Source organism: Fonsecaea nubica (assembly GCF_001646965.1).
Source record: "Fonsecaea nubica strain CBS 269.64 chromosome Unknown Scaff38, whole genome shotgun sequence".
NCBI classification, from domain to species: domain Eukaryota; kingdom Fungi; phylum Ascomycota; class Eurotiomycetes; order Chaetothyriales; family Herpotrichiellaceae; genus Fonsecaea; species Fonsecaea nubica.
This window is the reverse complement of record NW_019173711.1, coordinates 88,867-102,189: the sequence shown is the minus strand read 5'-3', so window position 1 is coordinate 102,189 and position 13,323 is coordinate 88,867. Positions and strand designations below refer to the sequence as shown.

General features: G+C 52.8%; 3 protein-coding genes across 3 annotated transcripts; 1 reads left to right on the top strand and 2 right to left on the bottom strand.

Annotated features, from left to right (window-relative positions):
- Positions 1-997: 997 nt before the first annotated feature.
- On the bottom strand, positions 998-2,485 carry AYO20_06157 (hypothetical protein; the record flags this gene model as incomplete). The annotated part of the gene is made up of 2 exons (XM_022644448.1): positions 998-2,134; positions 2,186-2,485. 2 exons carry the CDS (start codon positions 2,483-2,485, stop codon positions 998-1,000), a joined length of 1,437 nt encoding a protein of 478 aa, XP_022499539.1.
- Positions 2,486-3,127: 642 nt separating this feature from the next.
- Positions 3,128-5,456, bottom strand: AYO20_06156 (hypothetical protein; the record flags this gene model as incomplete). The annotated part of the gene is made up of 2 exons (XM_022644447.1): positions 3,128-5,326; positions 5,394-5,456. The coding sequence occupies 2 exons, from the start codon at positions 5,454-5,456 to the stop codon at positions 3,128-3,130; spliced, it is 2,262 nt and encodes a 753-aa protein (XP_022499538.1).
- A 4,768-nt stretch (positions 5,457-10,224) lies between these two features.
- AYO20_06155 (hypothetical protein) lies at positions 10,225-13,323 on the top strand (the record flags this gene model as incomplete). The annotated part of the gene is made up of 2 exons (XM_022644446.1): positions 10,225-10,272; positions 10,339-13,323. 2 exons carry the CDS (start codon positions 10,225-10,227, stop codon positions 13,321-13,323), a joined length of 3,033 nt encoding a protein of 1,010 aa, XP_022499537.1.

The window sequence follows — 13,323 nt, the reverse complement described above, 5'->3', positions numbered from 1 at the left end:
ATTGGAAAGAACGAGTGTAGTTGAGAGACTTTAAAAGGGCCTTGTATTTTCACTATTGACTTTCATATACTTTTACAATCTACTCTTGGTCCATTCCTAGCCTTATGTGCACCTCTCTCTCTCCTCTCACACTCTCTCCTCTCACACTCTCTCCTCTCACACTCTCTCCTCTCACACTCTCTCCTCTCACACTCTCTCCTCTCACACTCTCTCATCTCCTCTCCTACCCTTATCTCTCTTCCTCGCTCCCTTACTCTACTTTTCGTTACTATCTGATCTCTTCTCGCTTCCACTGCGTTAATCAGACGTCGTTGTCCTCATACTAACTGCGTCTCCAATCTTCCGTCAATTCAAATTCACATTTCGGACCGCGAGGTCTTTTCAGAACTTACAATTAGGCAAATATACATCCCCTTTTGGACAGCAGCGTCGGAAATGATCATGGCGACGGTAATCTCGAGACGGATGCCATCGATAATGTTGTCCCAACTACCTCATCCGATGATCTGAACCCGGCTCAAACTCAGGGCAACAGTGTCTTAGCAGCTCCAACACCTGCATCCATTCAAGCTCCGGTCGCAGGCAATGCCCTCCGACCTGTTCCAATTCTCGTGTTGTCACGGTCAGCCCTCCAGGTGTCGATGCGCGTGTCGATACGCTAGGAGACATGGCTTGGATATGGGAACTACTCCATGCTGTGGACCATCCGATCTGCGCAAGTAACCCACTCATTGCGTGAGATATTTTGGTCTTGGCCATTCCAGATCCCACGTTGATGCTCCTGCTCGAGCATTTGGTTGGAGCTACCATCTGTCGCCGCATTGACAGACTCAGAGAAGCCACCCCTAACATCATGATAAGGGCTATGATGAGTATGTGAAGGACGCCTGTGTGAAGGACAGAAGGGTGCATAGAGTGAATACCTAGGTATGCATAGGAGAAGTTCAACGACACATATCATTCATTTCCAGGACTCGTGATCATTATACTTTGTTCCTTATATCATGAGAGCACTAAGGACGCTAACAAACAACAGCATGACAACAGGCAATAAGAACGAAGGCTGGTTGGACACTGCGATCGATGGAGTAGCAGTGGCAGAGGGCGAACCCGATGGCGTAGAGGACGTGGCGTTGCCTTCTGACACCTTTGTAATGAGGTAGACCTCGCCAGAGGCGTCCGAGGACACAAAGATGCGGCCGCGGTCGTCAATGGCCATGCCAACCGGTCGGAAACAGTTGGCCGGACACTTTGAATTGTCTGCGTTGGCGAAGATGTCAACGGCAGCCGTTTTGCTCGTGATATCGTCCACAGGCTGACCGTCACTGGTGAATGCCACGACACTCAATTTATACCCCACGGGATCGTCCCTGTCCCAGCTTCCGTGGAAAGTGATCCAAGCTTCAGTACCACTGTTGTTGAACTTGATGTCGAGAGGCGCCATGTGAGCCTGGAAGACCAAGCTTGCGGGCAGCTGCGCCGCGCAGTAGGCATCGGTCTGGTTCTGGTTGTTGGAGGCAGTACTCGCGTCCACGGCAAACTGACTGCCCACCGTCAAGTTGCCGTTGTCTGGCAGGATATCAACACCCCACGCCGAGAAACACCATGGATAGCCAAAATTGCCGCCCTGATTAGCATACTCTGTGCCATTTAGGTATCCCAGGAAGTTCAACTCTTCGGCAGGGTTGTCTTGATGTACATCGACGCCCATGCGAGAGAGTTGATCGGCTGAATTCTCCACAGAGAAGATGCCTCCAGATATGGGATGCTCTGCGACCCCGACATCGTTCCTCAACCCCCAACCCAGTCGTAGTCCCGTGGTGCTGAAATCGTAGGGAACGCCAGTGTGATTGGTCAAGTTGAATGCCCTGATTTGAGAATGCCCGGACTCCAGGGTCGAAGCTTCAAAGTCAATATTAGCGGTGCTGCCTCGGCTGACCAGAAGTAGGCCAGGAGCTGACTTTGAGAGTAATAGAGTGCGAGTGGTGTGGTCTGTGCCTGCCATGTTGTTGATGAGGGTGGCGCGGTTTGATACGGTTTTGGACGATTGGGAATATTGCCAGGCAAAGACCTCTTCCGAAGAAGAGGCGTACAGGATTTGCCCATCGGTAGATAACTCGATGCCATGATTTAACTACCACAAGTCAGCTCTTGTCATTACCATGCACAAAGTGGATGCGCTTACACCTAACGCTGCCGTGATGTCGGTTGAATTGACCACAGAGACACAGCCTGCAGTGTCCTCATTCAGGGTATGCACCGATATAACTCCTCTTCCTTGCTCGACGACCATCAGATTACCTGCATTGTCGAGGTGGATTCCCCGTGGTTTAGACAAGCCGGTCGCAACCACTTGCATTTGGTAGCCAGAGGCGAGAGAGGGCTGGATGGACCCTGAAGGCGCGGGACCGCATGTCGAGGAGGATTGCCCGATGGCAAAGGGGATGGCTAAGAGCGTTACCGTCACTCCGAAGAATGTCTTCATCTTGTTCAAGGGAGACGCGGATGGTAGATGAGATGGTCAAGGTGGATGGCACGTCAGAGGCAGGCTGTCAAACGGGAATTCAACGAGGGTTTAGTAACCGAGAGACGTAGAAGAGGCGCCTCGTCCGGAATGCAGCGAGAAAAGGATTCATCATTGTTGGCGTGCAGGTCTTTGACTGGGGACTTTATGCAGAGCGAAGGGATGATGTATCGCCAGGTTCTTGTCGCAAATGATGTCGATGATCTCATTCCTGCGTCTTGGTGGCGGCAAGTTTCTGGGCCATCGACGTGCCGCGAATCCCGCCGATGTATCCGATGTTCTAGTTCATGTCCCCCCATACATGCGGCTATGGTCTACAGACCTACCACGAAGAGGTCCTCTCTCTATAGCTCATCTGCTCATCTATCAATAGAAATAAAATTCCAGCATTTGATGCCGTCTGTTCCAGGCGCAAATGCCGGTGCAATAACAGCACCTTCACTCGATTGCCAAGAACGTCCAGGTATACAAGGCCCCAGCATCATGTCACAAGGACGGCAGGTGATATAGATCTATTCGTGGAATTCGCCCGTGCGGTCGCAGGAGGCCAATGCTCCGTGTTCCTTCGGCATTTCCAGGTCTTTTGTGAGATCCCGTTCACCCTCAGTGTGCTTGAACAACACCTGCCTCATTCGCTTGCGCACTGATCTTTTTCTTGTACGCCGTGATGTCTCCGGGGAACTTCTCGACGGTGCCCTTGTCACAGACCCACAGACTGGTGCAGACATTCTGAAGCATCGTCACATCATGGCTAACCATCAGCACACCGCCCTGGAACTGCTGCAGCGCTACGGAAAGAGCATCCATCGCCTCGATGTCCAGGTGGTTTGACGGTTCGTCCAGCACCAGGATATGCGGGTTGGTCAAGGACAAACAAGCAAATGCGACGCGGGATTTCTGGCCTCCGGACAACAGTTCAAGTTTCTGCAACCCCGTCATCCCTGTAATCCCAAAGGCTCCTAGATGTCGCCGATACTCTTCGTCCGTCTTGCCGGGGTAGGTCTTCTGCATGAATCCGACGGCAGACGTGTTCATGTCCAAGGCATCAACGTGGTGCTGCGCAAAGTATCCGACACGAAGACGAGGATTCTGGGATATCAACCCAGAGGTGGGTTGCAGCTGTCCAATCAACAACTTCAGAACAGTGGTTTTACCTGCGCCGTTGGGACCCACGATCCCGATTCGGGAGTCGAGTTGAACGTCCAAATCCACTGAATGAAGCAGCGGCTTGTCCTTGGTATAGCCGAAAGTGACATTTGACATTTGGATAATTGGCGGCGAAAGCTTCTCCACATCCGGGAACCGGAAGTGCACCGTATACTCGGCCTCAGGAGGCTCCAGAACTGGCATCCGCTCGAGTTTCTTGATACGAGACTGTGCCTCGGACGACTTGGCAGCGTTATATCGGAATTTGTCGATGAATGCTTGTAGGTGTGCCCGTTGCGCCATCTGATTCTCGTATTCGCGCTTGGCGTTCTTTCTCCGTTCCTCTTTGGTGGCATAGAAAGAATCAAAGTTGGCCCCCTTGTAGTAATCGAGTCTCTCTGAATGTTGGTGAATAATATCGGTCGCTACTTCGTTCAAAAAGGCACGGTCGTGTGAGACCACCAAGACGGTGCTTGGATATGTTTGCAGATAGTTCGACAAGAACGTGATCGATGGGACGTCCAACATGTTGGAGGGTTCGTCAAGCAGCAGCAAATCGGGCTCACAGAACAGTGCGCGTGCGAGGGCGAGCCTCATCCGCCAACCGCCTGAGAATGTCTTGGTCGCAAATTGTTGGCGTTCCGGCGAAAACCCTAAGCCTGCAAGAATGCTGGCGGCTCTGCTCTCGGCCTTGTCTGATTCCATCTCGGCCAATTTGGCCTGAATGTCACCCAGTGTAGTGTCCAGGCCATCCTTTTCCTTGTCCAGACGTCCAGCATCCTTTGAGGTATCAGCCAGCTTTGACCGCTCGGCCTCAAGTGCCGCAAGCTGCTTCGATATTTTTTCTTGCTCGGCTAGTAAGTGTTTCCGCCAGACATCGGCGTCAAGAACGGCCTGTAGGGCCGGGGTATCATCTCCAGTGATCTCCTGCTCGACGTGCAGGATAGATATGTGGGTTGGAATGGCGACTTCACGCCGACTCAGGGCACGCAGAAGCGTGGATTTACCGATGCCGTTCTGACCGACCAGGCCGTACCTCCGTCCGTATGCCAGTGTCAATGACGTGTCAGTCAAAATGCGTTTCCCGCCGATGGACACATCGATCCCATCGACCTTGATGTCTTTGCTTTTTGACTGAGCATCGGCACCAAGTTGCAAAGGGTTGACTGCCATGAAAAACTCCTCATATGATTGGGTAGGATCGGGCTGGTTTAGCAGCCTTGATGCCTCATACTCGACATTTTTCATAACCTTCTTGTCCTGTTTCGCCCGAATCTTCCGCTCGGCCTTTTCAAGCTTCTTCCTGTCGACCTTTGATTCTACCTTGCGGGTGTTGGTAGCCTCGAGATCGACTCCTGCGTTCGCCAGACCTAGGGTAGACGATATATTACGCTGCGAGCTAACTTGGATGGTTTGCTCAAGTTTTTTGGCGGTGAACGGCATCTGGCGCCGCTCAGCATCAATGCCATTTGCCTCACTTAACCTCGCAATGAATCTTTCGACCAGATTGCGAATGACAGCCTCATTCTGTTCAGAAAAGTTCCCTGACGCAGACACAAGTAGAGAGGTTACAGTATCAAGAGCTTCAGCCAGTGGGGACTGGGCAGAGGGGTCATCTTCTGAGAAATAGAGTTTGGACGCATGATTCAGATATCCCTGAGAGCCTGGTCAGTAACACAATATGGGGTGAAACGAGGCTGAGCTTCGTGCTCCGCAAACTTACTACGGAGTATTCCGAAAGCACATGGTCGATGTTAGGGATTTGGGACTGGATCTCAGCTTCCATAATTGCAATAATGGGTCACCAAAAAGAAAGACCGAAAATTTTGTCAAGCAGACTGCTACCTTTGTCGATAGCGCCGATAAGAGCAGCAAGGGGCGGGGTTGTTTGCGCAATCTCAGGTGCACACAGACAGTCTCAAGAGTCGAGCTGCGCAGCACGTCAGCTGAAGGTGAATGTGACTGGATGTTTCGGGTTCTAAGGAGCTGGAATGCGACCGGGGATCAAAGGCAAGCCGTCTCGCGATGTGGTTGATGTGTAGCTAAAATTGCGAGGGATCGAGGGAGCCGAGAGGCGGGGCGCTGTGGCGTTGACGGACCCGTTGTCACGTCTTTCTATCCGCACTGTCTCTGGTTGTCGTCGTGGAGGGCCTTGAAAGCCAGAATTTCAGAATACGAAGCCAGGTGAACTGCCGGCTGGATTGCCAGACTAGCCAACGCCGGGGTGTTTACTGCAAACCCCTCGGGATGGTGCTTGGGGCCTTGTAGGATGATGGATCTTCTCCAAAGGTCTCAGCTTGGGCCGATGGGACAGGGACGATCATTACTTGAGGTGTAACGAAACTTCAAAGTGGTGAAAGACTTTCTCTGTATTGAGTACGCAACCGTCGAGATTGTTAAATCCGAAATTTCCGCCATCTTGGCAGTCTAAACCAAATATGACTTAGTTGCACCTCGCCATCTCTTCCACCAAGTACGAGTATTCGTCAGAGCGCAGTTTGAAAACTCATTGATTTTTTTCTTCCCTTTTTTCCATCACTGCAATAATGTCACTGCTTATCCTCGTAGTCCCTGTAGATACGCAATCGCTCACAGCTCTTTGAAGGGAGCTACACATCACACCCATCTCGATCCCACTATGGAGCTATTTTTTGGGTTTGTTGGAAAGAGCGGGGAACGTACAAGTGCCTAGCCAAAACCCCGAAAGCAAGACGGGCACCAACCATGTCACAAAAGAGAACAGTGCCCCACGAGCCGAAAAAAGACGCCCAGAGAAAGCCATTGGCACTCACACTGCAACAGGGAGTGCCTCGCTAAAATCACCAGCGTCTTGCAGTAGCGGAGAGCGTGCAGGACCAGCATTGACTACTACGATGTGGTGCCGTCCATGACACTTTCCGGGCAAGCCTGACTATGACAAACAAGACAGAAGCAACGAGCACAGCCTACTCCTCAACCAGAGAATGTCAATGCCAACGGGTGAACAGCCTCGGAGTCCGGGCTGCCAGGTAACGATAGCATATAGGGGATTTGAAAACAAGAAAGGACATCACCATCATCCAATATAAGAAAACCAGCCATCGGTCCTATGTACCTGGGTGCTTCCATCACCATCCGCGGAAGCCGATCATTCATTGGTAGGACGAAGGCGTTTCTTACTTTGCAGCTGACGGGCTCAGAAGCAGCGTTCCAGATTGTTGTCTTGCTCTAGAGCTGGCGAATCCCCTGTAAAGCGAGACCTTGCAGCAGAGGATCCCACAAACGTCGGACTTTCTCCTTGCATCTGAATCCGTATACTCGTACTTGTATGCATGAAACGACTGCTGTTGTGGGGGGTCTCTACTCGTACCCTGTCCGGACATGGGATATCAGATCATCACGCATGGACCATCTGTCATGCCCATCCCTTGCAAGCTCTGATGTCAAACGGACCTTTTGAGCATCGGCTTGTCGGTGCCCCCGCAACTTACCAGCCGTTGCTTTTTCTGAAAGCAGTTCTCCGGCTTGATTGCCCTCCTATGGTTGCTGGAAGCAGTTGCGGTACTATACAGTATGTGACGGTCTTGTTCGTATCCACGAGTTCCTCAAACCTTTCAATCACCAGCTGCTTCCAGTCACGTAACGCAGCTTGCAAGAAGAATACAAAACGAGAGCTTTCCTTCTTCTAGCCCCGCTAGCATTGTAGGATCGGCATCCCGACAGCGGCTGAGGCCCCCACCAGATTGGCCTTGCGAAAAGCTCTTGCAGAGGCATCACGTCGCCTCGTCCGGCAAAGGCCTCAATCAATACGAGGACTCCTTCAACCGCTGCTATAAGACGCGAACAGCAAATCAGCGGACGTTTCTTTCCAGAAACCCATTCCCCTTCTCTTACTCCAGCATTGGCTTGCACTGTCTGACAAGTGTCACGTCATCCGAGGCTGGTGTGTGGCAACACAACAGCACCTCAACATTCCACCAGTCAGTCGAACAATCACAGGTTTTGCAGGGAACAGCCACCCGGCTGGCTCCCCCAATTGTGTGTCATCAGGACTGTATTGGGCTAGACCGACTGGCACGCGACGCGAGATCTGACTTTGGGCGCATCAACACCCACATCTCGTCATCTGAAGCTCTAGCCTATCATGATGCTGAACGATTCCCTGTTATGAGGGAACCAGTTAGCGGGCCTCCACCCGGACGAGCCACGGTTCCCTGTTCGCTCGTAAACGAGAAGCAGGCCCTTCCATGTTTGTTTGGGAACCACTCGGCTGTCTGAATCTCAGACGAGCTCCTCCTGGTCTCCGCCCTGACCGCGCGATCGGCCTCATGTTCCCGAACAACAAACAAACGACATTTCCGTTCGGGGTCTGCAAACTTGTTTTTCGATTTGGCTTGTGGGCAGACTGTTGGTTTAGCCGCATGTGCCATGCGAGCGGTGACTGTGATGGTGTTGGGTCAAGTGTGTGTGGCCAGTAAGTCGTCCGGGATGGCATATCAAGCCCACTGAATCCGCATTGATACATTCTCATCCGATTGACCAGCCATTTACGTACATCCTGGTCTTGGGCTTCCAGTTTTATCATCGCGTTTCATGCTCTGGGAGGTCGCTAACGCACTTGACCCTGGCCGACTCGCTTGGTCGGCCTGTTGCTTGCTTGCTTTAGTGCCTTTCCCACACGCTCACGCGTCCAGCTGGGCCGTCTTTTCAGCTTCCCAAAGCTTGCTTCCTTGACCGACATCCAGCCTTTTTACGTCGTCTTTCTCCATTCATGGAGACACAAAGACGGCTGGGCGCGCTAACAATGTTGCACCTAGAGGTCCTGATTGTTTTTCCAGCTCCCAACAAAGTTTTCCTAAACCGCAAGAGACATCCCGGCTCAATTGGCTAGGATGCTGGCTTGTTACTCAACGGGTCGCCTTTCCGCCAAAAAGGGCAGTTCAATCAACTTACCAGGCCACAAAGTTTCAGGGTCCTTTACCAACCCTGGACCGTTGCTGGATCAGGGATATGCTATCTGCCCGAGGACCACCTAGCAGAGTTCTACCTATGCTGCGGGCAAACGGGGGCAAACGGGGGCAAACAGAGACCAGAGCGTTCTCTTTTTGTGCCGATATCAAAACCCGGTATGAAGGTGCTGTGACATGCACGGACTCTATTTCCATTGCTCCTGTTGCGAGGTTTTCATTTCAAACGCTCAACGGCATCGTCCCGTACCTTGGTCGTTCGTAAGTCCCCGAGTCGCTGTGGACTCGCACGACTCGATATTGTGGAAATAGTGACAGGTTCTGCCTTGGTTCGAAAGAATGGCATCAATGCCACCGTCAACCTGCGTCTGCCTCAAATAGGAGAAGATTCTGGCCCCGACTACTGCTATGTAGGTAGATACTGGCTTCCACAACACCCATCCCACCCAGAACTGTTCAAAGAAGACGATCGTAGCACCACATCTCGTTGAGCGGCGGTTGAGCGACGACACCGCTTCATCATGTAGCAATGTGGTTACAGTGTCTGTAGCTGGCCGCGGAATGATTTGTGAGCAAAAAGGATGCGGTGGTGGTACCAGCCGTAGAGTCGCTCTAGCCCTTGAGTTTGACGCACCGGGAGCGCCCAGGGCCGTTTAGACGCCAATGAGGTCGTGTGTGGGTGGTTTGAGAGGATTCTGTTGCCCTGTGCACTTGTCAGTGCTCCAGACCTCCCTCTACGGTACCGGCAGGGGATTTTCGCCCCCCTTGGAAGAAGCATCGACTGCTTCAAGGCCTTCTGACGGCGTCCTCAGAAGTGTGAACTTTGGGGAGGTTGCCGTTGACATGGACAGCTTGGATAACCCATTCTCCTCCGATCCCGTAGGTCGAGAGAAGGGACGGCGGTGGAAAAGAGGGTCACCTTGTCTGACGGTGGTGATACTTCAATACATACAGAAGTCAATTCCGAGACTACGACAGCGTTGTTGGTCGGGCGGGGTGATGGGCCACTGAGAGATCAACATGCTAGTTAAAAACCAGCCCACACAGGCCAAGGCAACCGCCCCAGCCTTACCTATGGGGCCTGCCGGTTATTACCTACCTATAACGCCAGTGAACGCCCTCGCACGCCTGGAAAGTCCTTGCGCGCCCCTCCACCAACTAAAAACTACTGGCTTACCAGCTGGGATTCCTCAAATCCTCCTCTCCCTCAACCGCACCTCGTCTTTGCACACCTCCCTCCCATCAAGGCTCATTCTTCGTTACCTCGTCTCTTTTCCTTTGTGCTTTGGTTCGTGTCTTGCGTATCTTGTGTCTATGCTACTGCTCCTCTGAGACTTAATCCACAGGGATCAACCCTCCCTTCTCATCCTGACCCGGCCCATTCCAAACCAGTCGCGCGTGTCCTCGCCCAATTTCCTGGCCCGCGTATATCGAGACCCATATCCCTTGCGTCCACACGTCTTCTAGAAACAGCCAACGAATCCACGGCCGCTCTCCCTCTCAGAACTCTCTTCGTCCTTCTACTCCTGCTGCTGATGGTCAACCCGCCATGAGGACGGAGAAACCCATCGACCTCCAGAGTGTCTGGGTTGTGGTGCCCCGAGGGCAATGGGCCTGTCAAGCATGATGGAATCGAGACAAGAGCACGTTGCTACGGTAGGGAGACTTCATTGATTAACAACATCCCCCGCTGCCTCTCACATGCTGACACTCTATCTGCAGCTCTGTGCTGTCGGCACACTTGGTGTAGCCGCGGCGGGACTGGCGCTTGGTACATCCGAAGGGGATTCATACTTGATTAAGCCGGGCAAGAGGAAGGCTCCCGGTTCTAATGCTGCCACCCATTCTCCAGTCTTTGTCGAGCAACAACAGCCGGCACGTCCTCATACCTCCCAACCCTCTGCTTCCCTCCCAGCATTGTCCGAGAGACTGGAACGTCGACTGTCTACATCTATCTTGAGGAGGAAGACTGTCCGGGCATCTACCCCATCAGCAACAACAGAGAGTACTGGCACAGACTCTCGTGAAAGTTCAATCAGTAGGCATGGAATATTGAGACCCTGGACATCTGGCAGGGAGTCGTCAGCAGACGGGAGGGAACAGAGAACACCGTCCACCTGGTTACGACGAATCTCAAGTCTGTCTCGTCACAGTCGAGGCAGCCCTAGCTCATCCTTATCGAGGTTGGATGACTCTCCGGGTCCATCTCGCCCTTCTCTAAATGATCTCGACCAACCCAACAAGCTTGTGAAGCGGTCGTCCTCAAAGCTGAATAGTGATGGTGCCACGCCGGCTCTCTTGAGACGCCCAGCCACGAGTCACCAAAGATCAGCTACGCTCTCTGGAGTGCCCTATACCCGACCTCTGACAAGCGAATCCACAAACCTCGAGTCTCCTGCTTACATTGCTCACGAACCTACGTGGAGGCCTTTCTTCGAGACGACCCAATCGAGGAAACGACATTCATCTGGGTTGCCGCGCGAAGCAGGTGCTCGCACTGTTTCAATATCTCAGGGTTACCCTCCAACCCTTCTTCTCGCCGGGAGCATAGAGCCTCGAGACTTGACAGATATGGACGAACGCATGTCACAGCCGTCTGACTTCCAGGTGGCCGCGCCAATCCGGCGGCATAAAATTCGTCGAACGTTGGACTCTGTGCGAAAGGGCATGCCTCAACGGCACTTCACAGACCCAATCGTGAGGCTCAACAAAGACGAAGCCTATGGCAGTATTGTGCCCTCGACTGCCTTTTCTAACCTCTCACCGATGTCGAATGTTTCCACGTTCGAAGTTGACTTGCCTGACGGAACCCCGGTCTTTAATTCAAGCCCTCCTTCCTACGGGCCTCCTCAACACCGATTTACTCTACCGAAACGCATCTCTGTTGCTCCTTCGGATCCAACCACGGCTAGCTCGGACAATGATATAAGAGTATTCACCGATGATGATTCCATGGACTTCCAAAGTGACACTGCCTATGACTCCCTGGCTACTCGAGCCACGGCCAGCAGTCACTCGGGTTTCCGCCAACCGAAAATAGAAACAATCTTTGACGAGATATCGGTTGACCAGGTTCCAGCGGGAACATCTGCCTTGGAGGATTTAATGCAACGTGCCACATTAGATGATACACAATCGCCTCGACGCGAGGCAGGTCACGAACAATCTGCCAATATCGGCATCGGCATTAGTGGGCTTGAGCCCAAAGAGGAGACACAAAACCTCAGTCCAGATCAAGCGTCGACTCCGGTCAAAAGCCCCTCAGCAGAAGTGGACGATTTTGTTTTAACGCCAGTGCCAAAGAGAATCTATCGTGAACCTGTTGTCTTGGACTCTTCCCCTCCTTCCACGCAGCTGTTTCCACGAGCTCGGGCCGCGGAACCTGAACTTCCCCCAATGATGGACATGGACGATGAAGATGACATTGACTGGTCCCCCAAATCTGCCAGTGATAGAAAACAAAAGACGCCAAGTGAGGTGCCGTCGAGTCCAATCCAGACTCGCTTTGAGCAGCTGTTGGAAGACGATTTTGAAGAACAACCGTCCATCCAAAGATCTTCCATCTTTGATTGGTCGGAACACCCCAAGTTTGGGAGCGATCAGTCAAATGGTATCAATCCTCGGCCGCAAACCGTTCATGGTAAACAAGGGAGCCATGTTGGCAGGAGTCGACCTTCTGGACGGAAAAGTAATGCAACCATGCACCTCCGCAGCCAGAGTGTTCCGGTGGTCAACCGTGACAGTGTCGCAGAAAGTGATACACCATCCTCGGCCACTAAGTTTGGTACGTGGGCTTTGGGCAGCAAGCCTGTAAGCGAAGAATGGAGCGATGACTTTGAGTTTGACGACGTTGACGTGGATGAGGAAGCTCCGGGAATAGCAGATGAGAGCAAAACGGTGAACCGAGAGTCGATCCGAAGCGTCAAGGTTCCCCAATCCATCATAGATCGCCAACAAAGTGTCCATGTCCAATTCGGCCAAGTCCGAGATTTCATGTTACTGGTCGAAGAGCTTAAGAGGCTGCGCCTTCGCGGTGCTGGCCTTGGACTCTTGGACAGTCACTCACGGCAGCTTTGGGAAGATGCAGGGAGCATCATTGATTTGGCCACCGTGAACGAGGATGACGAAGCTCTCCCTCGGGCACCTTCACCGGTGTCATCCGACATTTTTGGCGACGAGACTCCTCCGCCGAAAAGGACCATCGAGGAGGAAGAGGGACGAATAACGAGCCGACGATCTATTTCCAGTCCGGCAACACCTCCCTACGGACGGCCACGTGGAGAAAGCGTGCAAGCTAAGAATTTCTTGCAGGCCATCCATCAGAACAGACGGGAGGCAGAAGCCTCGCCTGCCGAGGAGTCCATTCGGGGCCGGGGGCGTGGGCGTGACCGTGACAAGCTCCCTTTTGACACGCAGGACTTGAGAGATCTGGTGGTGAGAGCTGGCGTGATCACAAGGGCCCTGAAAGAGATTGTGCGAAGGGCCGAAGGGGTGTCGCTCAGTCCCGAGCGGCCACCACAGAAGTTCCAAGAGCCGGTATTCCGGCAAATATTCGAGCCGCCCAACTCATCACCCAGTCCAGAGTCGAGGAAGCCGTGCCTCCCGAAGAGCAGGAGCGCAAACAGCTACCTGGATACGGTGGAGGCATCGGCAGATCACGAGATTTCACCGTCGTTAAATTTCACAACGGTTGTGGAAGCTAACTGA